The sequence below is a fragment of the Microcaecilia unicolor genome, chromosome 7, assembly GCF_901765095.1.
Source record: "Microcaecilia unicolor chromosome 7, aMicUni1.1, whole genome shotgun sequence".
NCBI classification, from domain to species: domain Eukaryota; kingdom Metazoa; phylum Chordata; class Amphibia; order Gymnophiona; family Siphonopidae; genus Microcaecilia; species Microcaecilia unicolor.
The window spans coordinates 180,157,457-180,180,978 of NC_044037.1; the positions used below are offsets into that span (position 1 = coordinate 180,157,457).

Genomic DNA, 23,522 nt, shown 5'->3' on the forward strand with positions numbered 1-23,522 from the left:
CAGACCCTTCCCTCAGTTGTCCCGCGGCCACGCCTCACGTCTGCCCAGTGCCCTGCTTGTAAACGAACGAAGTAAATCTCCTCGTCGTCGACTCGTCGGGCCTTCCCTCACTGGGTCCCGCCCTCCGCGAGGGCGGGACCCAGTGAGGGAAGGCCCGACGAGTCGACGCTGAGGAGATTTACTTTGTTCATTTACAAGCAGGGCAGACGCGAGGCGCTGCCTGCCACGCCGCTTGCTTTTTCTTGGATGAGATGAGTGCTGCTGGCTGCAGCGCCACCAGCGCTAGCTGAGCACCCCCCATCCACTGACACCCGGGGCGAACTGCCTCCACCACCCCCCCCCCTTGGTATGCCACTGCATTTAGCGTATGCTAAATGTCAGCACATGCTAAATCCGTTAATGCACCTTAATAAAAGAAGCCCAAAGTATCTTAACATGACAGTACAAATCTGAGGTTATGAACCTCTCTCTCTCTCTGTATATACCTACAAGTTTAGATTATGAGTCAATGTGCACAAGTTCGTCATTATACAAACATGCTGAAAATCTCTCTCCATACCCAAGGGCTCGCAGAGGCATGCCTGGACTTGTCTAGCATTAGAAACAGAGTATCTGCAGTTGAAGATTTTTTTTTTTAACTTAAGCAAATCAAGGCTTAGAGTATAAGAGTAATTGAAAAAAAAAAAAACAGGCAAATGGAGGGATGGGCGTTGGTGGCCTACATTTGTGCAAACAAGCATGCTGGAGCTGGTTATTTATACCAATGGGTTCTGCCTAAATGTGATCTGCAGATCTGGTACTTTGATGTATTTGTTAGATGCAGCGGAATCTATTATTGAAATTTTGGGCTAATCATGTCATATTTGCTGGAAAAAGTTGAAAATGTGAGTGTGAACTTACAGAGATTCTGGAAGGTGTTCCATGACTTAACATACAGTATTTACTATAATATCATAGCATGTGTTGTGCCCATTCTGCATATGGCCTGGTGCCCAGCCCCATACCACTAGTAAAGTATCTTATTATGTCAGTAATTATAATACATTCTTTTGAACTACAGATAGTTCCAGTGTGCTGCAGGCTGGTGCTCATAGAGGGGCATAATCGAACGGGGCACCCAAGTTTTCCTGGAGTCGTTCTCGCAGGATGGCTCCGTGAAGGGGTGGGGAAACCTGTATTATCGTAACAAGATGGGCGGCCATCTTTCATTTCGATAACACGGTCAGGGACACCCAAATCTCAAAATTTAGGTCGACCTTAGAGATGGTCGTCCTTAGGTTGTCCTTAGAGATGGTCATCCCCAGTTTTCGGCGATAATGGAAACCGAGGACACCCATCTCAGAAACGACCAAATCCAAGCCATTTGGTCGTGGGAGGAACCAGCATTCGTAGTGCACTGGTCCCCCTGACATGCCAGGACACCAACCGGGCACCCTAGGGGGCACTGCAGTGGACTTCACAAATTGCTCTGAGGTGCATAGCTCCCTTACCTTGTGTGCTGAGCCCCCAACCCCCTCCAAAAAACCCACTCCCCACAACTGTACACCACTTCCATAGCCCTAAGGGGTGAAAGTGGCACCTAGATGTGGGTACAGTGGTTTTGTGGTGGGTTTTGAACAGCTCACATTTACCACCACAAGTGTAACAGGTGGGGGGGGGGGGGGGGGGGATGGGCCTGGGTCCGCCATGCCTGAAGTGCACTGCACCAACTAAAACTGCTCCAGGGACCTGAATACTGCTGTCATGGAGCTGGATATGACATTTGAGGCTGGCAAAAAATTGTTTTAAGGTTTTTTTTAAGGGTGGGAGGGGATTGGTGACCACTGGGGGAGTAATGGGAGGTCATCCCCGATTCACTCCGGTGGTCATCTGGTCGGTTCGGGCACCTTTTTCAGTCTTGGTCGCAAGAAAAAATTGACCAAGAAAAGTCGGCCAAGTGCTCGTCAGGGACGCCCTTCTTTTTTCCATTATCGGCCGAGGACGCCCATCTCTTAAGCACGCCCCAGTCCTGCCTTCACTACTCTGCCGACACCCCCCCGTGAACTTTGGTCGCTTCCGCAATGGAAAGCAGTTGAGGGCGCCCAAAATCAGCTTTCGGTTATGCCGATTTGGGCGACCCTGAGAGAAGGATGCCCATCTCCCGATTTGTGTCGGAAGATGGGCGCCCTTCTCTTTCGAAAATAAGCCTGATAGTATAACATAGTAACATAGTAAATGACGGCAGATAAAGACCTGTATGGTCCATCCAGTCTGCCCAACAAGATAAACTCATTTTACATGATATGTGATACTTTATATGTATACCCAAGTTTGATTTGTCCTTTTCCATTCTCAGGGCACAGATCGTAGAAGTCTGCCCAGTACTGTTCTTGTACTAAGTTCTGAAGCTAATGCCAAAGCCCCTTAAAATTTACACTCCAGTCCATCCATATCTATTCTTAGGGCGTAGACCGTAGAAGTCTGCCCAGCTCCCGTTTTGTTTCCCAATTACCGGCATCACCACCCAATCTTCACTAAGATTCCACGGAACCATTCCTTTGTGTTAATCCCATGCACGTTTGAATTCCATTACTATTTTCATCTCTACCACCTCCTGCGGGAGGGCATTCCACATATCCACCACCCTCTCCATGAAAAAATACTTCCTTACATTAGTCCTGAGTCTGCCCCCCTTCAACTTCAATTCATGTCCTCTAGTTCTACTGCCTTCTCGTCTCCAGAAAAGGTTCATTTGCGGATTAATTCCTTTCAAATATTTGAACGTCTGTATCATGTCACCCCTGTTTCTCCTTTCCTCCAACGTATACAGTATACATGTTCAGGTCAGCAAGTCTCTCATATGGTTTGCAATGCAAATCCCATACCATTTTTGTAGCTTTTCTTTGCACCGCTTCCAGTCTTTTTACATCTTTAGCAAGATATGGCCTCCAAAACTGAACACAATACTCCAAGAGGGGCCTCACCAACGACTTGTAGAGGGGCATCAACACTTCCTTTCTTCTGCTGGTTATGCCCCTCTCTATGCAGTCTAGCACCCTTCTGGCCATGGTCATCACCTTATCACATTGTTTCTTAACCTTTAGATCCTCAGACACCAACACCCCAAGGTCTCTCTCCTGAGTCGAGCTTACTAATCTCGCCCCTTCTATTCGGTATCTCTCTTTTGGGTTTCTGCACCCCAAGTGCATCACTCTACACTTCTTGGCATTAAATTTTAACTTAGTAATACAATACAGAAATCATCTATATTTTATTTTTTTTAATAATTTTTATAATATGCAAATAGTGCTCAGTAACAGGGCCTGCCGTACCGAACTGACTAGCAGTTGTATCAAACGTCATGCCCAAACCACCATCATCGCGCTGATAGCTCCTCCCTACCTATAAATGTCCAGATAAGTGTAACTCAGAAAGGAGCTTTCCTGCATCTAAGTGTGAACCTTAAATCAACGACACAGAGTTCACTACTTATCTTGTGTTAGGATGGTAGTTGGCTTCTTGTTGTTCGGTGGCTGCCCCGAGTGTTCCGTGACATATAGTGTGGTGTAGTAGTGCTAAAAGTGCTGTTCCCTTATTTCATTGGTTCCCTACATGCTGGCATGTTTCACAAAATTGTGTCTTCAGGGGAACGCTAGTCTAGAAATAAAAACAATACTGTCAATCACAGAACCACCATAAATGTAAGTCATCAGTTCTCCTTATAAACAGTGTTAAATTAAAGCACGAATGAAGCTGTTATTGGCAAGGGGGTCACGTGACGCTATGCTCAGGAGCAGCAGCTAGTTCTTCTGCTCCTGCCACCTCTCCATAAAACATCTAATTTTCACATAGCAAACCTCGGTTTTTGGCTGTTCCTGCTCTATAAGAGTCTCTGAGAAGTGAGATTTAAGGAATTGGCGATTAACAACTAATGGTGACTAAAAATCTCTGGAAAGAGAAAGACAAACAGAAATTGCATGGGGACAAGATGGTGGCACCTGCTAGCCCGCCCAATTCCACTGTCGGCTCCGCATGGGTAGCAGAAGTAACCACAGAAGTAATTGGAGCAATGGAGCATGTATTGGACACTCGGCTGTGCCCTATAGACTCAAAGTTAGAACAACTTCAAAGTAATCTCGATCGTATCACTGCAGAATTAGCGACCCACTGACACCGCACTGGGGAGCTGAAAGACAAGATGATGAAGGTGGAGGAAGCCCAGACTCGTATGCAAAAAGTGTTGGATACTTATGAAGATAAGTTGGAAAACTTGGAAAATAGATCTCGTAGAAATAACTTGCGGTTTGTGGGATTGGTAGAATCAGTGGACGAGAGAGATCTTCGGGGCTTTTTGGAACGCTGGCTACCGTAGCAATTATCTCTATCAGACTTGGCGAGCCTACTGGTGGTAGAATGAGCCCATCGGCTAGGCCTAAGACAAGAGGGGTCCTCCAGGCTCAGAGTAGTGAAATGCCGTCTCCTTCATTTTGCTCATAAAACTGCAATTTTACAAGCAATGCAAAGTGGTAAAGAGTTACGTTATGAGAGCCAAAGAAATATTGTGTTTTCAAGATTATTCCTCAGCTGTGGCCATGCTAAGAAGGAATTTCTCGCCAATCTGTTCGCACTATATAATCGGAAGATCAAATTCGCTCTCTTATATCCTGCCAAACTACGCATCTCATATCAAGGTGAAACAAAACTTTGTCTTTTGGTGGCAGAGACCCAGAGTTTGCTCCAACTGCTGGGCTCCCTGGAGCAGAATGGTGGAAGTCCTAAACGGTGATATATCTACTGGAGATGTGCTGGCTGGCGCTTTGCTGGGAAAATCTGCAGACTTTTGGGAATCTTAATGGCTTATAGCTGTCTGCTGGCTTTTGGCTCTGACAAAGGAGCTGATAACTGCTGTTGCCAGTGGTGTGCTGGAGCAGGCTCTCACAGGCTCGCAAGAGCCGGTTGTTGTTTTTAATAATTTTGGGAGGCGGTTGTTGAAGTAGGGCCCTCCATGGCTACTTTAACAACTGGCTCCCAAAATGTGGGCTTGGGCCCCCTGCTGAATTATCTTTTACTTTGCTGGTGGGGATGCTGAGACCTACCAGCCAAGTAAATAGACTACTGCTGCTCCCCGCTCCTTGTTTCCAGCTCTGGGCAGCAGGCTGGGACTTCTCGAGCATGTGAGAGAAGTTCCAGCATGCTGCTCAGAGCAAGATGTTGGGAGTGGTAGCAGTCGATTTATTGGCTGCCAGCAAAGGTATGCCTAGCGTGCCCGCACAAAGGGAGGGAGGAGAGAGAGGCAAGTGTTGCTCCCCCCGGCCACCCCTGGCCCTTCCAACTGCAGAGCTGGCTACGTCCGGAGAAAGAGCCTGTTGTTAAAAATTTACCATCACACTCCTGGCTGTCGCTGACTGTTACACTGCTGATTTGGACCTGGTTACCATCTCTCATGGCGCTTTAGATCCAGCGCTGGGCCTTAGGACAATTCAAACATCTCCAATAAGGCTGATGGTGTAATTTGTCTTCTGACTCATGGAATATAATTTCTAGCTTTGCTTTTACCTTTTTTTTTTGACATGTCAAACGGTCATATGTGCAATGGTTAACGTGCCTAGGGCAGGAGCTTGGGTAGAGGAGGTATGAGCTGGTTTATTGTTGTTTTCAATAGCCTATTATGCCTTGCACAGGTAGGACAAACTGCAAAGGCTTGGGTACCATGCATTGTATTATTATTTGTAGCATTTGTATCCCACATTTTCCCACCTATTTGCAGGATATTACCCTCGCTCATCCATGAGTCACAGGTAGGGTTTGTGCAAGGACGATCGATGACTAAAAATATTAGACAAATTTTGACATCCTTGGAGGCTGTGGCTGAGCGGGCACTGCTAGCGATACTGATTTACTTTGATGCTGAAAAAGCGTTCGATCGTTTATCTTGGGACTTTCTCTTTTCAACCTTGGGTGCCTATGAGTTCGATGGCTGGTATGTGTCTGCGATTAGAGCGCTTTATACACACCCCAGGGTGCAGGTTATGGTGAATGGGATGATACTACTGAGTTTGAGATCTGTCAGGGGACCCAGCAGGGATACCCCATGTCACCTCTTTTATTTGTGTTATCCCTAGATCCACTGATTCAAGATATCCATTCAAATCTTGATATAAATGGAGTGGTAATTGGGGATGAACAATTCAAATTAGCAGCCTTTGCTGATGATCTTTTGGTGCTCTTGACAGATCCTCAAATTTCATTGAATGCATTACTGGAGTCCTTTTTGGAATATGGAGACTTTGCAGGTTTTCATCTTAATTTTGATAAGTTGGTGGCCTTGGCGACCTCAACAGATATTCCACGGCTCTGGAGGGGTACTTCCCGCTGAAATGGGCTCATGGTTCCTTTAAGTATCTGGGAGTCCTTCTTGTGCCTCAGGTAAATGATCTTTATAATCTCAATATGCACTGGATGTTTTGTGGGATGGAAGAGCAGTTTGATAAGTGGCAGGGTCTGCCTCTCTCCCTTGCAGGGAGGATTAGCATTATCCACATGGTAATACTGCCCAGGTGGCTATATCTTTTTCAGACCTTGCCCCTATGGATGGTTAGTAGATTTTGTTGGGCCAGACAGAAGCCCAAAGTGCGTTACCAGTTGTTATTGGGTAATTGGGTGCAAGGGGGGATGGGGTTGCCCAATCTACAGTTATATAACTATACATGCCTTTTGCGCATTGTACGGGACTGGCTTTACTCAGAAAGTTGTTTTACGCCACTCTATTTTGAGCAAGGTTACTTTGCTCCTTATGACTTGATCTCCCTGCTACATGCAGATCACCATTTGCTAACTGGTCGTTTGAAGGTTTCAGTGCTTTTAACCCCTTTGCGGAATGCTTGGAGATATTTGGTAAAGGGTATCGGTGGGGACCCGCGGATCACCGAGCTCCTTTCTATACGGGGTAACCCATTATTTACCTCCTGCTCTGATAATAAAGCTTTTAAAAGTTGGGAACAGGGGGGAATTAGTAGACTGGAACATGTCTGGGATATTGTGGGTGAGCTCAAGTCATTAGAGCTATTGAAAGGACATGGGAATATGCAATGGGGGATGTCTATGCACTCTGTCAATTAAAGCATTTACATTCAAGCATTGCGTGTGGAGTCTTTGGGTAAAGGTACTGGAGCTCAAGTGCATAATTTTTTTGACAAGAACTCTGAGTCTTCCACTTCAATTTCAGGAATCCATAAAGCCTTGTGGAACTTGGGTACTCGTAAGGAGTTGGAAAATATCAGACATTGCTGGGAATATGATACAGGATTGAATTTGAGATTGTGGGATATGCTGTCCGCTATACGGAGTATTCTTAGGCTCACAGGTAGTGCTTCATACAGAGAGTGTTATTTTCTTATCCTCCTGAGGGCATATTTCACTAGGGTACAGGTGGTCCATGTGGGGGGGGGGGGGGGGGGGGGTTGTCCTCTTCAGTGTGTCCTAAATGCAACAAGTCAGATAATACTTTTTACCATGCCTTTTGGACTTGTGAAAAAGTCTGCTGCTTTTGGGATCGGGTTACTGTATACCTATCGTCGATTATTCGACATCGGATGGTGCGGTCCCCATCCCTTTTGCTGCTGGACTGCTCTGGGTTGGGGGGGGGGGGCTTTGGGGACTCGAGGATGATGCTTCGGAAAGCCTACTTGCTGGCACATAAATGTATTTTGCAAACCTGGGTTTCGGATGCACCCCCTGAGTATTGGCACTGGTGCAATCAGCTGCATCAATTGGTAACATGGGAGGCAGGGGAGACAAGAGGTTCACATAAATGTAAAATTCACTTTCTGACGCTTTGGGGACCCTATCTGTCTTCTCTGTCTCCCAGAGGTAGAAGTTCGGTGATTAATGTAATGTGAAGGGTTTGGCTGGCTGATTGGATTGCTACCTGGGCTCCAACTTCATAAGGTTCTTTAATTAATCGTAGGTACCTGGGGGCATAGAGGGTAAGGAAGTATGATGTTAATTCTTTCCCTGTTCCGGTGTCTCAAGGGGTCATAAGAAACCAGACCTTTTGGGACCTAGAGGGAGGCTTTGTGTTGTTTTAGCATTTGGGGATAGGTGGGGAAGGGAGGGTTATGGGGTGTTAAGGAAGGAGGGGTTTGTTACTATGCATATTGCTGGTTCGTAGCTATACAGCATAGGGGTGGGACACGGATGAAGGGAGATAAACGAGAAATATTTGTTGGCGGCCTGTTTTAATGGTTGCATGCTTCTGTACTATATATTGAATGGTCAAATATTCTCTGTTATGAAACAATTGTATTGGTTATGTTTGAGATGTCAATAAAAATTGATGAAAGTAAAGCTGTAATTGGCAAACCTGTGGCAGGAACTGCTCAGCTCAACCCTCCAACCAGCACATACGCCGGTGCATGCACAGAATCTCATGCTACGCCACTCCCCCTCCCTTTAAACCCTACAAGGGGTGTGTCATAGACCACCAATCAATCTCCTTATTGAGGCCATCCAGGGAAACGGTATGCCAATAATAAATGAATTTTGTTGTTCCTTGTGTATCAAAGCCGATACCACATCACCTCCTGTTTTCAAAGTCACTTGAAGTAACACCATGAACTGGAGATCCATTTCCTTGTGGTGCATTTGCATCCAATGGGCAACCAGGGGGGCTTCCCTTTTTTGGAGACATAGGTTGCTCAGATGCTCAGCAATCCGACTTTTGATCTTATGCTTTGTCTGGCCAATGTACCATTTGGCACATGGACAGCGAATCCCATATATTACTTGAGAAGACTCACAATTGGTGCTGCCCCGTAGTATGAAATCGCGTCCTGTGACAGGATGTTTAATATTGGAAGTAGTCTATGCATACTGGCAGTAAACACATCTATGACACCTGTCAAGGCCTACTGAATTATCAAGGGACGCACGATAACTATTATGCTTGAGTAACTCCCCTAAGTTCCGTGCCATGGTGTAGGCAAAACACAAATCAGGAGGCATTTGATGTAATTGTAGCAGTATTATTTGTAAACATTGGCTACTGCTACAGTTACATCATCCTAGAAGTATTGGGTTCTAGTTTTCTTACTGTAACCCGCTGTGAACTATGCAAATGGTATTAGCGGGAGACACATGAAAAATCAAGTAAATGAATCATATAGACAGGAGCTATTCCTTGTTGAATCTTGAAAACCATGCACTATAATTTAAACAATACTCTGGCCTCTATAGGTAACAAATGAAGCTGAACATAGAAAGCGGTCACTATCAGATTTCTTACGTCAGTAAATCAGTCTTACTGCAGCATTCTGCATTGTCTGTAGTTTTTTTTTAAAACAGGGCTTTTGTACATCCTGTTTACATAATGTTACAGTATTCTAATTCAAATAAAACCAAGGCCTGCACAATCAATCTTAAGTGTTCTTGTGTCAAACATTTTCTAATTCATCTAAGCTTTCTCATTGTCCAGAAACAATTTTTTTATTAGCCAATGTACATGTGATTCTAATGTTAGATTATAGTCCAAAATTACCCCTAGTATTTTCAAGGTAGATTCCAATTTATAACTAACTTTCTCAATAACAATGGAATCAATCTTATTTTTTGATCCTATCAGAAGAAATTTAGTCTTATCCTTGCTTAGTTTTAGTAAACTGACATCTATTTAGCAATTAATGAAATACAATGTTAAACTCTAAGAACCACATTTGCTAAGCCTGAAGGGAATGGAATTATGACAGTAATGTCATCAGCGTATATACAAAATTTAAAACCTTCAAATTCAAGTAGTCTCCCTAAAGAAGCCAACAAGAGCATTAAATAAAATAGATGACAATGGGCACACCACATCTTGCATACCAACTACCAGAGAAGGAGCCATTCATTTTAACTCTATAAGATCGCATCATCAGAAAACCCTGAAACCAGGACAACACTCTGTTGGTCAGATCAATATTACTCAGTAGATGCAGCAGTACAGCATGGTCCACCAGGTCAAAAACACTTCATAGATCGAATTGTAAAACAAGTTCTTATTGATCTGTAGCCAGCAAAATTCTAATTCCATAAAGCAGTGCTCCAATTACTGTCTCAGTGTTAAAATTACTTCAAAATTCTGATTTTGAATTATGTAGAATATCAAATTTATACAGATGACCCCTTAACTGTAGAACAACCAAAACGTCCATCAATTTTACCAAAAAAGGAATAGATGCAACCGGTCTGTAATTGGACACCAGTGAAGAAGAGACTTTGACAATACGAGTGAGAATAATATCTCCCATAGATCCAGGAAACTTTCCCAATGCAATTGAAGCTCTTAGCCATTCAATTAACCTTTGCTTAAAATTAAGAGGGGCAGTTTGCATAAAATATGTAGGATAGTGATTTAGGAGACAATCCTGCTTATAATCGAAAGAGAAAAACGCCTATATTGTGACCCAAATCGGGAGATAGACGTTTATCTCCCAAAAACGAATAAAGCGGTATAATCAAAAGCAGAATTTGGACGTTTTCAACTGCACTCCGTCGCGGATGCGGACAACGTTGATGGGGGCGTGTCGAAGGCGTGGTGAAGGTGGGGCGTGGTTATCTGCCGATCAGAGATGGGCGCCTTTCGCCGATAATGGAAAAAAAATATGCGTTTTTAGCGAGAATTTAGGGCACTTTTCCTGGACCCTGTTTTTCCACGAATAAGGCCCCAAAAAGTGCCCTAAATGACCAGATGACCACTGGAGGGAATCGGGGATGACCTCCCCTGACTCCCCCAGTGGTCACGAACCCCCTCCCACCACAAAATATGCCGTTTCACAACTTTTTATTTTCACCCTCAAATGTCATACCCACATCCCTGGCAGCAGTATGCAGGTCACTGGAGCAGTGGACTTCAGGCAGGTGGACCCAGGCTCATCCCCCCCCCCCCCCCCACCTGTTACACTTGTGCTGGTAAATGGGAGCCCTCCAAACGGCCCCCCCAAACCCACTGTACCCACGTGTAGGTGCCCCCCTTCACCCCTTAGGGCTATAGTAATGGTGTAGACTTGTGGGCAGTGGGTTTTGAGGGGGATTTTGGGGGCTCAACACCCAAGGGAAGGGTGCTATGCACCTGGGAGCTGTTTTACCTTTTTTTTTTTTTTGTAAACCTGCCCCCTAGGGTGCCCGGTTGGTGTCCTGGCATGTGAGGTGGACCGGTGCAGTACGAATCCTGGCCCCTCCCACGAATAAATGTCTTGGAGTTATTCGTTTTTGAGCTGGGCGTTTTCGGTTTCCATTATCGCTGAAAAACAAAAACGCCCAGCTCAAAAAAAGATAAACGTCCATGTTTTTTCAAAAATACGATTCGGTCCGCCCCTTCACGGACCCGTTCTCGGAGATAAACGCCCATGGAGATAGGCGTTTCTGTTTGATTATGCCCCTCAATGAGATCTTGCAAATCTATTAATTAGTATTTCCATGCCAGCCAGACCATTTAATCTCATGGAAATCTGACCAGCAATTATCCATTATAATTCCAGAGCACTGAAAATACTTCATATCATACTTCTGTAATGAAAAATTACTGCTGGAAAATCAAGGAGATCCCGAGTTAGCACACTGTTCTGGGATAGGCAGGTAAAAGGAGGGGAAGAGGGAATTGAGGGGAGTGGGTATCAAAGAAAGAGGCAGGGTGGAATGGAAGAAAGGAGAAGAACTGGCCAAAGAGTCTGAGAGAGCCTGAGCAGGGGGGGGGGGGGGGGGGGGGGCACTTGGAGAAGGCTCCAGCAGTATGAACCAGACCTACCTTGCTCCATGGAGGAAGGTAGCAGGGACAGAAAAAAAGGCCTAGCCACCTGAATTACCCTCTTTTATCCCACACCTGGAGCTCTCTTCTGGGCCAGTCTGGTCCCACCCCATGGCCTTTTGCTCAGCCAAGTCACTGAGTGGCCACCACCCCATCCCCTGGAGAAAAGCCAAAAGGGGATGTTTACTCCCCTTGGCCGGGGGGGTGGGGGGGTGGAGGGGGAAACAATGCCACCTTGCTACTGTCACTTTTCTGGGTACTCTGGCCCAGGGGTTCCCTCTATTAGAGACAGTCACCGAATGCTGTTTCATGATGATCATATTTAGAGACAGTTGCTATCACACTCTTAGTCTTGTGGTAGAAACTGGATATGATAAAGATTCTAAGATAGAAGTCAGTCATCGCTGCTATTGTCTGCAATGTTTCTGACACATTTTCCTCCCATTGCTTTTCCAGATATAAACTGTATCCTATTTTAGACGTCATCTGGTGAGCATGGCCTTCCATGATCTCTTGTATAACATCAGTGAGGAGCTGGATTCCAATGAGATACATGCTCTCAAGTTCCTGTGCCTGGACATCATCTCCTCAAAGAAGCAGGAGGGCATCCGAGATGCCAAAGATCTCTTTCTAAAACTTCAGGAAAAAGGACTCTTGGAAGATGGAGATCGTTCCTTTATCAAAGAACTGCTTTTTCGGATAAATCGGAACGACCTTCTCATCCGCAAACTAAACACTAGCAAGGAGGAGATGAACAGAGAGCTCCAGGTGCCAGGCAAGGCAAAGATTACATCATATAGGTAGGTAACAGATGTCAGGGCCAGCACTCATTCCTTGGAACAAGTACAGTACTTTATTGTTGTTGGAAAACTAAAAGTATACTTGAGATAAGAATTGCCATACTAGGTCAAACCAAAGGTCCATCAAGCCTAGTATCATCTTTCCAGTAGTGACTAATCCAAGTCACAAGTACCTGGCAGCATTAAAAAAAAAAACTAGCTAGATTCCAGCTTAGTAAAAGGACCCGTTAGTGTCATCTAAAAATGTGATCACCTTAGTCATTTCTCCTTTTTCCAGATCATTTATAAATATGCTAAAAAGCACTACTCCTAGTAAATTTTCCTGTGGCACACTATTATCCATCCTCTTCCAATGAGAGAATTGTAAAACTTGATCTGTGGTGAGTACTGAATTTTGGACATTATTGGGAGTAATTTTATAATGGGCATCTGTCTGTGAAGGCATATAGTGCACCAATCTCATAAAGAGACCATCGGGCTCATTTTCGAAAGAGAAGGACGCTCATCTTTCGACACAAATCGGAACATGGACGTCCTTCTCACAGAAACGTCCAAATCGGTATAATCGAAAGCCAATTTTGGACGTCCCCAACTGATTTCCGTCGCAGGGATGGCCAAAGTTCAAGGGGGCGTGCTGGAGGTGTAGCGAAGGCGGGAACTGGGTGTGCCTAACACTTGGACGACTTTACCTGGTAGTGTTTTTCTTACAACCAAGCCACAAAAGGGTGCCCAAAATGACCAGATGACCACCAGAGAGAATCAGGGGTGACCTCCCATTACTCTCCCAGTGGTCACTAACCTCCTCCCACCCTCAAAAAATATCTTTCAAAATATTTCATGCCAGCCTCTATGCCAGCCTCAGATGTCATACTCAGGTCCATGACAGCAGTATGCAGGTCCCTGGAGCAGTTTTATTGGGTGCAGTGCACTGCAGGCAGGCAGACCCATCCCCATCCCCCCCACCTGTTACATTTGTGGAGGAAACAGCGAGCCCTCCAAAACCCACCACAAACCCACTGTACCCACATCTAGGTGCCCCCTTCACCCCTAAGGGCTATGGTAGTGGTGTACAGTTGGGGGTGAGTTTTTTGGGGGGGGGTTGGGGGCTCAGCACACAAGGTAAGGGAGCTATGTACCTGTGAGCAATTTATGAAGTCTACTGCAGTGCCCCCTAGGATGCCCGGTTGGTGTCCTGGCATGTCAGGGGAACCAGTGCACTGCAAATGCTGGCTCCTCCCACGACCAAATGGCTTGCATTTGGTCGTTTCTGAGATGGACATCCTTGGTTTTGAAAATCGCCGAAAATTAGAAACGTCCATGTCTAGGTATGTCCAAATCTAGAGACGACCACATTTCATGATTTGGACGTCCCTGACTGTATTTTTGAAACAAAAGATGGACGTCCATCTTGTTTTGAAAATACGGGCTTCCCCACCCCTGGATCAGGACATTTTGTGAGGACGTCCAAATCAAAACTTAGACGTCCCTTTCGAAAATGCCCTTCCATATGTACCTATGTACGTTTATATAGTTTCATTCCTGAAAGCTCTTGCATAAAGTTATCTGCTCCCAAAGCAGGTGCAATTTTTTCCACATATGTTTACTCAGGTAGGCACATATCTCACAGTGCCACCTCAGCTCCGCCCAATCTCCGCCTCCAATATTGTGTTCAATTCTGGTCACCGCATCTCAAAAAAAGTGGAATTAGAAAAAAATGCAGTGAAGGGTGACAAAATGATAAAGAGGATGGGACGACTTCCCTATGAGGAAAGGCTGAAGCAGCTAGGGCTCTTCAGCTTGGAGAAAAAGACGACTCAGGAAAGATATGATAGAAGTCTATAAATAATGAGTGAGTGGAATGGGTAGACCGTGAAGCGTCTGTTTACTCTTTCCAAAATACTAGGACTAGGAGGCATGCAAAGAAGCCTACAAAGTAGTAATTTAAAATGTGTAATTAAACTCTGGAATTCGTTGCAAGAGAATGTGGTTAAAGGCAGTTAGCTTAGCAGGGTTTAAAAAGGGTTTTGTATGGCTTCCTAAAGGAAAAGTCCATAGACCATTATTAAAATGGACTTGGGGAAAAATCCACTGCTTATTTCTGGGATAAGCAGCATAAAATGTTTTGTACTTTTTTGGGATCTTGCTAAGTATATGTGACCTAGATTGGCCATTGTTGGAAACAGGATGCTGGGCTCAATGGAAAACTTTGGTCTGTTCCCAGTATGGCAATACTTAAGTACTTATGTACATGCATACTACATGAAGGTATGCACTATGCGTTGACAGTGTGTGTAATTTTAAGGATATATTTATCCCCAGCCAATTTTATAAACACTTATTTCTGCATGTAAAATGATGTTCTATAATGCAATAACAGCTTATAAAAGGACTCCATTGGTGGCCATTTTCAAAAGCAGATTAGCTTTTTTGAAAATAGGCCACACAATATCAGGGTAAAAATATGTGCAGGAATCAATACCGGACACGTATTTAGGCCAGGGGAGGTACATAATGCTTTTAGATTACATTTTCACATCTGTGCATGCTACTTTCAAGGGCAAAAGTACATAACAGGTTCCATGCGATTGGAGAACGGCGGAGGTGGTCCCTCTTCACAAAAGTGGTGATAGGGAAGAAGCTGGAAACTACAGGCCGGTAAGCCTCACTTCGGTTATTGGAAAAGTAATGGAAGCGATGCTGAAGGAAAAGGATAGTGAATTTCCTGGAAGCCACTAAGTTACAAGATCCGAGACAACATGGTTTTTACCAAAGGGAAATCGTGCCAAACGAATCTCATTGAGTTCTTTGATTGGGTAACAGGAGAATTGAATCAGGGATGAAGCTATGGACGTAATCTACTTAGATTTCAGCAAAGCTTTTGACACGGTTCCCCACAGAAGGCTTTTAAATAAACTGGATGGGCTGAAGATAGGACCCGAAGTGGTGAACTGGATTAGGAACTGGTTGACGGACAGACGCCAGAGGGTGGTGGTAAAAGGAGTTCGCATCAGATGAGGGAAAGGTGAGTAGTAGCGTGCCTCAAGGATTGGTGGTGGGGCTGATTCTGTTCAATATTTTGTGAGGACCTTGCCGAAGGGTTAGAAGGTAAGTTTGCCTATTTGCGGATGATACTAAGATCTGTAACAGAGTGGACACCCCGGAGGGAGTGGAAAACATGAAAAAGGATCTGAAGAAGCTAGAAGAATGGTCTAAGGTTAGGCAAATTAAAATTCAATTATTCAACTATAGGGAATTTATTCAAAACCAGAGTCAGTTTTAACACATGGCTACATAAGACTCCAGAACATATGAGAAACCTTTTTTTTTATTGACAATAAATGTCAATCAACCATACATAACAACATAAAATACACTCTTACCTCACTCAAACATTTGCATGCTCCAGCCATCCATCAATATTCATAATAATAGTGCACCACGCTATACATATCTCACTAGATGTTACAACTTATTATCAATAAATACATTGTAAACATAGCAATTTAGAACTTGTTGACTTAATCAAAGAGTTCACCATTAACGCTGGTTCTATAAATTGGAACCTGCGTATGTTCTGTATCAGTTGTCCTCGTATTTGACTAAAGCGAGCTTAATACAATGTTGCACCATATACATATACTATAAGAATATTCTTCAGGCTACAATATTGTTCCTAATTGATGAAAAGTATCACTGAGAATATCCAAACCCCAAAATTGGGTTGGCTGGGGACATGCATCCGTGCTTGTAAACATCAAACCGCCGGTTCCCCGATGCTGATCGGCATTTCGTCTCCTTCCTCAGGAGGAACCAAAGCTGTAACCATACCATTGACCAGCTTCAATGTGTTTGTATTGTCCCAGATTTTACCCACCAACAGAAGCGGGGACATTAGTGCTCGTTTACTTTTACTTGAGCAGCGATATATTTATACATGGGGCACGGTAACACCGCAAGGCCTCAATTTGGAGGTTGAGTGGGTGTGATGTATTTGTGATTGCGTGCTTTCACGCAAGGGTCCCTTAGTATTTAACTCATGAGATCATGGGGCCGGCGTACAACAGTTTCCGGTGGTGCGATTCTTGGGCGGAAGCCTGGCCGATTACCACGTAGGCGTGCAGCCTGATATAGGATTATTTGTAAGTACACTTTAAAATGCTGATTTACAATATTTGTTTAAATTTAAGATGAATATGTAGTGGTTGATGTGCAATAATATTGTTACAGCTTTGGTTCCTCCTGAGGAAGGAGACGAAATGCCGATCAGCATCAGGGAACCAGCGGTTTGATGTTTACAAGCACGGATGCATGTCCCCAGCCAACCCAATTTTGGGGTTTGGATATTCTCAGTGATACTTTTCATCAATTGGGAACATTATTGTAGCCTGAAGAATATTCTTATAGTATATGTATATGGTGCAACATTGTATTAAGCTCGCTTTAGTCAAATACAGGACAACTGATACAGAACATACGCAGGTTCCAATTTATAGAACCAGCATTAATGGTGAACTCTTTGATTAAGTCGACAAGTTCTAAATCGTTATGTTTACAATGTATTTATTGATAATAAGTTGTAACATCTAGTGAGATGTGTATAGCGTGGTGCACTATTATTATGAATATTGATGGATGGCTGGAGCATGCAAATGTTTGAGTGAGGTAAGAGTGTATTTTATGTTGTTATGTATGGTTGATTGACATTTATTGTCAATAAAAAAAAGGTTTTTCATATGTTCTGGAGTCTTATGTAGCCATGAATTAAAATTCAATGCCAAGAAATGCACTTAGGGAATAGAAATCCACAGGAGACGTATGTGTTAGGCGGCGAGAGTCTGATAGGTACGGACGGGGAGAGGGATCTTGGGGTGATAGTATCTGAGGATTTGCAGGCGACGAAACAGTGTGACAAGGCGGTGGCTGTATCTAGAAGGTTGTTGGGCTGTATAGAGAGAGGTGTGACCAGCAGAAGAAAGTGAGTGTTGATGCCCCTGTATAAGTCGTTGGTGAGGCCCCATCTGGAGTATTGTGTTCAGTTTTGGAGGCCGTATCTTGTTAAGGATGTAAAAAGAATCAAAGCGGTGCAAAGAAAAGCTACGAGAATGGTATGGGATTTGCATTACAAGACTTATGAGGAGAGACTTGCTGACCTGAACATGTATACCCTGGAGGAAAAGAGAAACAGGGGTGATATGATACAGACGTTCAAATATTTGAAAGGTATTAATCCGCAAACGAACCTTTTCCGGAGATACGAAGGCGGTAGAACGAGAGGACATGAAATGAGATTGAAGGGGGGCAGACTCAAGAAAAATGTCAGGAAGTATTTTTTCACGGGGAGAGTGGTGGATGCTTGGAATGCCCTCCCGCGGGAGGTGGTGGAGTTGACAACGGTAACGGAATTCAAACATGCGTGGGATAAACATAAAGGAATCCTGTTCAGAAGAAATGGATCCTCAGGAGCTTAGCCGAGATTGGATAACAGAGCCGATAGTGGGAGGCGGGGCTGGTGTTTGGGAGGCAGGGATAGTGCTGGGCAGACTTATACGGTCTGTGCCAGAGCTGATGGTGGGAGGCGGGGATAGTGCTGGGCAGACTTGTACGGTCTGTGCCCTGAAAAAGACAGATACAAATCAAGGTAAGGTATACAGAAAAAAGTGGCACATTTCTTGGGCAGACTGGATGGACCGTGCAGGTCTTTTTCTGCCGTCATCTACTATATTACTATGTTACTATGACTCAGACTTTATAAAAATAGAAAGCTTGTTTATTTAATTGGCAGCAAGTAAGAATAAAGTCAGATGTGAAAACAATATACAAATGCTAGATTACCTAGACTAATTGTAAATGATGCTTAAAGTGTAAAATGTACCTATCAAATGGTGGAAGGAGAATGCACACTAATACCCTAGATCTGATAATTAGATATGGCCTCTATCCTCCCAGCACTACAGCAAATAATGATATATACAACCTGGCTGGTAGAAGCAGTCCTCCCTCCGATGCCGTGATGGGAAATTGAATGGAAGGGGCTGATAGGAGCTGCAGATACGGTTCTCTTTCAAGACCTGGAACAGGTGCAAATGGTTGGCAGCTGTGAAGGGTCCTTCTCAGAGATGAGGCAGGCCAGGCCATGATTTTAACGAGCTATGGACAGCATGCTGGGATCTGGGAGACATCTATGCCCCATATCGGCAGGCTTCTGATGACTTCTTCAGACAATTTCCCAGATAATTTTATGTCTTTGCAAAGGCTTCTTATACCATTTCAAGTCTGACTCCCGATGTTATGACTTGGGGGAGCAAAACACTGTGCCACTTATGTCATGCTATAAGGTCGCTTTGACTATGAAGTCATTGTTCCAGTAAACAATGTGCAATTTGTTTTGTTACATTTGTACCCCATGCTTTCCCACTCATGGCAGGCTCAATGTGGCTTACTTGGGGCAATGGAGGTTTAAGTGACTTGCCCAGAGTCACAAGGAGCTGCCTGTGCCTGAATTGTTATTCTTTTTTGTCCACCTGCAACATTGGCAATGTCTGGCAATGTCCCTCTTGTCTGCACACAAGTCTGAGGACTATTAGAGCAGCAGGCGTTTGCATGAAAATTGAAGTTAGCCAGAGTCTGTATTTTAATGTCAGGTTGGTAATGCTGAATAGTGGTTTGTAGGGGTTTTAGCCCCACATGCAGATGAAAGTACTTGTGGATTTTCTTCTGTGTGGGTAGTTTTCAGAATTACCTCCCATGGCTTTTTGCTATGAATTGTTTTATGATGTAACAGTCTCATGTGTTTTACTTGTATGTGTCTTTTTTTTAATTGATATTGTAATCCACCATAGACAAATTAGTTTTATGGATTGGTGAAATATAAATTATTTAAAATAAATAATTTTATAACTGCAAGGAAATGTAAAAAATTTAAGACAGGATTAAAAACTGTTTTTTGGTAAAGCCTTTGAGTCTTAGCCTCTATTTCATTGTTTCCCAAACCTGGTCCTGGAGGCACCCCAGCCAGTCAGGTTTTCATGATATCCACCATGGTTATTCATGAGATGGATTTGCATGTAGTGGAGGCAGTGCATGCAAGTATGTTTCATGTATATTTATTGTGGATATCCTGAAAACCTGACTGGCTGGGGTGCCTCCAGGACCAAGTTTGGCAAGCACTGCCCTATTTGCTGGCTGACAACTTGTTGGGCATGGGGGCATCTGTAGCCTGAGATTAACAGTTGCAGAGTTTCTGTTGTTTCTTTTCCCCTCGATAGCCTATAATTGCTGTCTAACTCTTTTTTTAGTACTTTAAATGTAAAATCTCCTAGACAATTCTCTAATAGGCGGTATTTGAAATAAATATGAAACTTGAAACTCATACACATACTTTCCTTGTGTGTGCTTTGATGTATTTTCAAAGCAAAACTATGTGCATACTTCCACTTTGAAAATTACTCCATGAGGTTTATGCACTTGCTGCCTGCTCTTTAGAACCTACACAATTTCAGGGATAATTTATACACAAATGGTCCAAACCTCTGTTCAAATCCATTTTCTGGAACACCTCTGCTCAGTCTGTATAAAGTGGCTTGGATGCAGGTTATTTGTGCATACCTTTACCTTCAGCTGTGCACTTTTGTACTTGCTAATTCATCATGGAAAGTAATACTTTATCTGCAGAAATGTTTGAGAAAATTACCCTTCACATGATCATACAGGTAGCTGGTTTAAACTTCACTTAGCTACCCAGATAACTGTTGTCCTGGTCATTTGAAAACAGCAGCAGGCTTCATATGCTTCCAAGAATATGTAACTGTCCCCACACTTAAAACTAAAAAAGCTTCAGCTTATCCAGACCTCTGTTGTTAAATGCACATTATAAAGATCACATCACCTCATTACTTACCTCAGTCTTGGCAAGACTTAAAATTAAAGCATTAACCCTCCTCCCCAATCCCCTGTCTACCTGACTAAGGGCCAGATGCACTAAACTTTAACGACCCTTTTACAACCCTTTAACGAACAAGTTTTAAACCGTGACATGCATTAAAGGCCTTTTTCCGAAGACGATAGCAGCTAACGAAAACGGAATGCAGATGAGCAAATTGTTTAGAAACCCTATTGGAATGAGATGCACTAAAGTTTTCCGCTTGCCCTAACGCAGGAAAACTCCGGGAAAGCTAACGAGAGGTCTGTACCTCTCGTTAGGGCTGCCCGGCCTTTAAAAGTAAAACATTAAAAAAAAAAACAAATCGCAGGAAGACAAAAACGCTCGCCAGGAGCGTCTTTAAATGTAAAAAGAAAAACAAAACAAAAAATCGGGAGAGGGTAAAAACGCTCGCCAAGAGCGTCTTTTAGTGACATACTTGCCCCCCCCCATAAGGTCGCCGCTGCTCCCCACTCCCCCCTGCATCAAAATCACAAGTTAAGGCAGCCCGGCCCCTCTCCTCCCTCCCTCCCTTCCTTGACAGCTCCCGCCATCCTCCGCCCCCGTGCCCCGCCCCTGCCGCCCCCTGAGGTCGTCGCCACCACTCCCCCCCCTCCACTGGCCCCCCTCCGTCTTACCGGGCCCGTGCAGCGCCTCTTACCTTACGTCAGAGGAGGGCGGGCCCAGGAAGAACGGAGGGACATCGGAGAAGGCCTCACCGATCGCCGATCAGCTGTTCTTGCCCATGCGCTGCATGAGCCCGGTAAGACGGAGGGGGGGCCGGTGGAGGGGGGAAGTGGCGGCGATGACCTCAGGGGGGCGGCGGGGGCGGGGCATGGGATGGAGGATGGCGGGAGCTGTCAAGGAAGGGAGGGAGGGAGGAGAGGGGCCGGGCTGCCTTAATTTGTGATTTTGATGCAGGGGGAGTGGGGAGCAGCGGCGACCTCGGGCGGGGGGGGGGGGGGGGGGGGGAGCGAGGCAGTAAAAGACGCTCCTGACAAGCGGGGAGCAGTGGCAACCTCGGGCAGGCGGGCGGGCGGGCGGGCAAGGACGTCGGTAAAAGACGTTTTTTTTTAAACGTTTTTTGGCATGCGCAGAGCAGCCAGCATAACACTTGGCTGCTCTGCGCATGCTTTACGGGTAGATTAACGATGGGGATTACACTTCTTTAATGCATTCGACTTTAGAATACCGCACCGAACATGTGCGACTTGTTTTACATAGTAACATAGTAGATGACGGCAGAAAAAGACCTGCACGGTCCATCTAGTCTGCCCACGATAAACTCATATGTGCATACCTTACCTTGATTTGTACCTGTCTTTTTCAGGGCACAGACCGTATAAGTCTGTCCAGCAGTATTTCCCGCCTCCCAACCACTAGTCCCGCCTCCCATCACCGGCTCCGGCACAGACCCCGTATAAGTCTGCCCTCCTCCATCCTAGCCTCTCAACCACCAACCCCTCTTCCCCCCGCCACCCAATTTCAGCTAAGCTTCTGTGGATCCATTCCTTCTGCACAGGATTCCTTTATGCCTGTCCCACGCATGTTTGAATTCCGTTACCGTTTTCATCTCCACCACCTCCCACGGGAGATGAAAACGTTTTTTCAACTTCGGTAAGGACTTTTACGTTTTAGATTTTTTTACGTTTGGTTGACGCATCTGGCCCTAATTTACTTACTCCCTATGCCCCCACACAAATATTTTGCTCTGCCCAAGTCTTGCTTCTTGTTCTTTCTTCACCTTCCTGTTTTTGGTTGGATATCACGGGGAGACTGCTTTCTATTACTTAGGACCATACCCATGGAATTCCCTTTTCTTCCATACTCATGCAGAACTAGCATATTTAAAAAATGTAAACCCTGCTCAAAACCTGGTTGATTCAATTAGCCTACAGCTGACCTCCTGATGGTCAGCAGCACCTACCAGCCTCCTCCATCCTCTTCCTATCTTCTTTTTATTTTTCCTTCCTGTCTCTTCCACTTTCTTCTCTCCACTCCTTTTTCTATTTGAGTCCTTCTGTCCTGTCTTGTAACTTTATTTTCTTATTCCTTGTTCTTTTCTTTTCTTACATTGTAAACTGCCTAGGAGCATCCTCAAATAAATAAATATAGCAAGCCCCCAACGCCTGGTTAAACCAACTATGTCTCTTCTGTTCTAGGCACCTACTGTTCCAACTGTCTGAAAACATATCAGAGGAGGAAATGAGGAGTTTCATGTTTTTTTTGGACAAGAAGCTTCCAAGGTCCAAGCTGCAGAATGAGGATACAGTAAGAGGAGAACTTTTTATGGGGTTGGGTTCTTGTGGGGTTTCTGAAGAATGTATGAGCTGTGACAACGGGGAGAGGCGTCTTTCAGAATGACTTCACAGCCCTCTAAAGAGAATAAGCATTTCCTGTTGCAGTCCTCTGATGGCTGCAGGACTCTGATAGCAGTGAGAATTACTCATCATGACTTTGTTTGCAACACAGAGCAAAGTGAGGGATGAGAAACAGCAAAACTATATTAGTTGTAACCTGCAGCTTAGCTGCTACCCTCTGTCAGTTTTTGTGCAACAGCCTAAATCTCCCTATGTTTTTTTGTTGCTGTTTTTTTTATTTCATAAAATGCTGTCATGCTGCAAAAGAGCAGTAGTTTTTAATTGTTTGTTCTTAAATCCCAAGATGACCAGGGAGCGAGATAATTTGTTCAGGTCCTGGTTATTCCTTATAATCAAAGAGTTCAGGGTACTGGTTTTATAGTATTACTAGTAAGAAAGGCCCGTTTCGAAACGCAATGAAACGGGCGCTAGCAAGGGAAATCCCCACCCATCCTCCCTCCCTGCCGAGTTCCATACCCCCTTCTGTCCCTCTGTTTCTCCCTCCCTCCCAGTTCAAGGCCCCGTTCACGGCCCTCCCACCGAACCACCCCCCCCCCCCTTGGCGTTACTGCCTGGCCCCCCCATGGCGCGACCCTGTGGACACCAGCCTTTCGTCAGGAAAACCTCCCCCGAAGCTTGTGCATACCTCTGCTGACAGAGGTGAACTTCTGTTCTCGCGTTCC

General features: G+C 44.7%; 1 protein-coding gene across 2 annotated transcripts in view; it reads left to right on the top strand.

Moving 5' to 3' along the window:
- Nucleotides 1-23,522, top strand: part of LOC115474822 (caspase-8-like) — a 105,260-nt gene that overhangs the window by 26,493 nt on the left and 55,245 nt on the right. For both annotated transcript variants that reach the window (XM_030210494.1, XM_030210495.1), the window contains exons 2-3: nt 12,218-12,561; nt 22,642-22,750. In XM_030210494.1, the coding sequence (XP_030066354.1) occupies nt 12,257-12,561; nt 22,642-22,750 (414 nt within the window). In that variant the 5' untranslated portion in view covers nt 12,218-12,256. The remainder of the gene's footprint in view (nt 1-12,217; nt 12,562-22,641; nt 22,751-23,522) is intronic.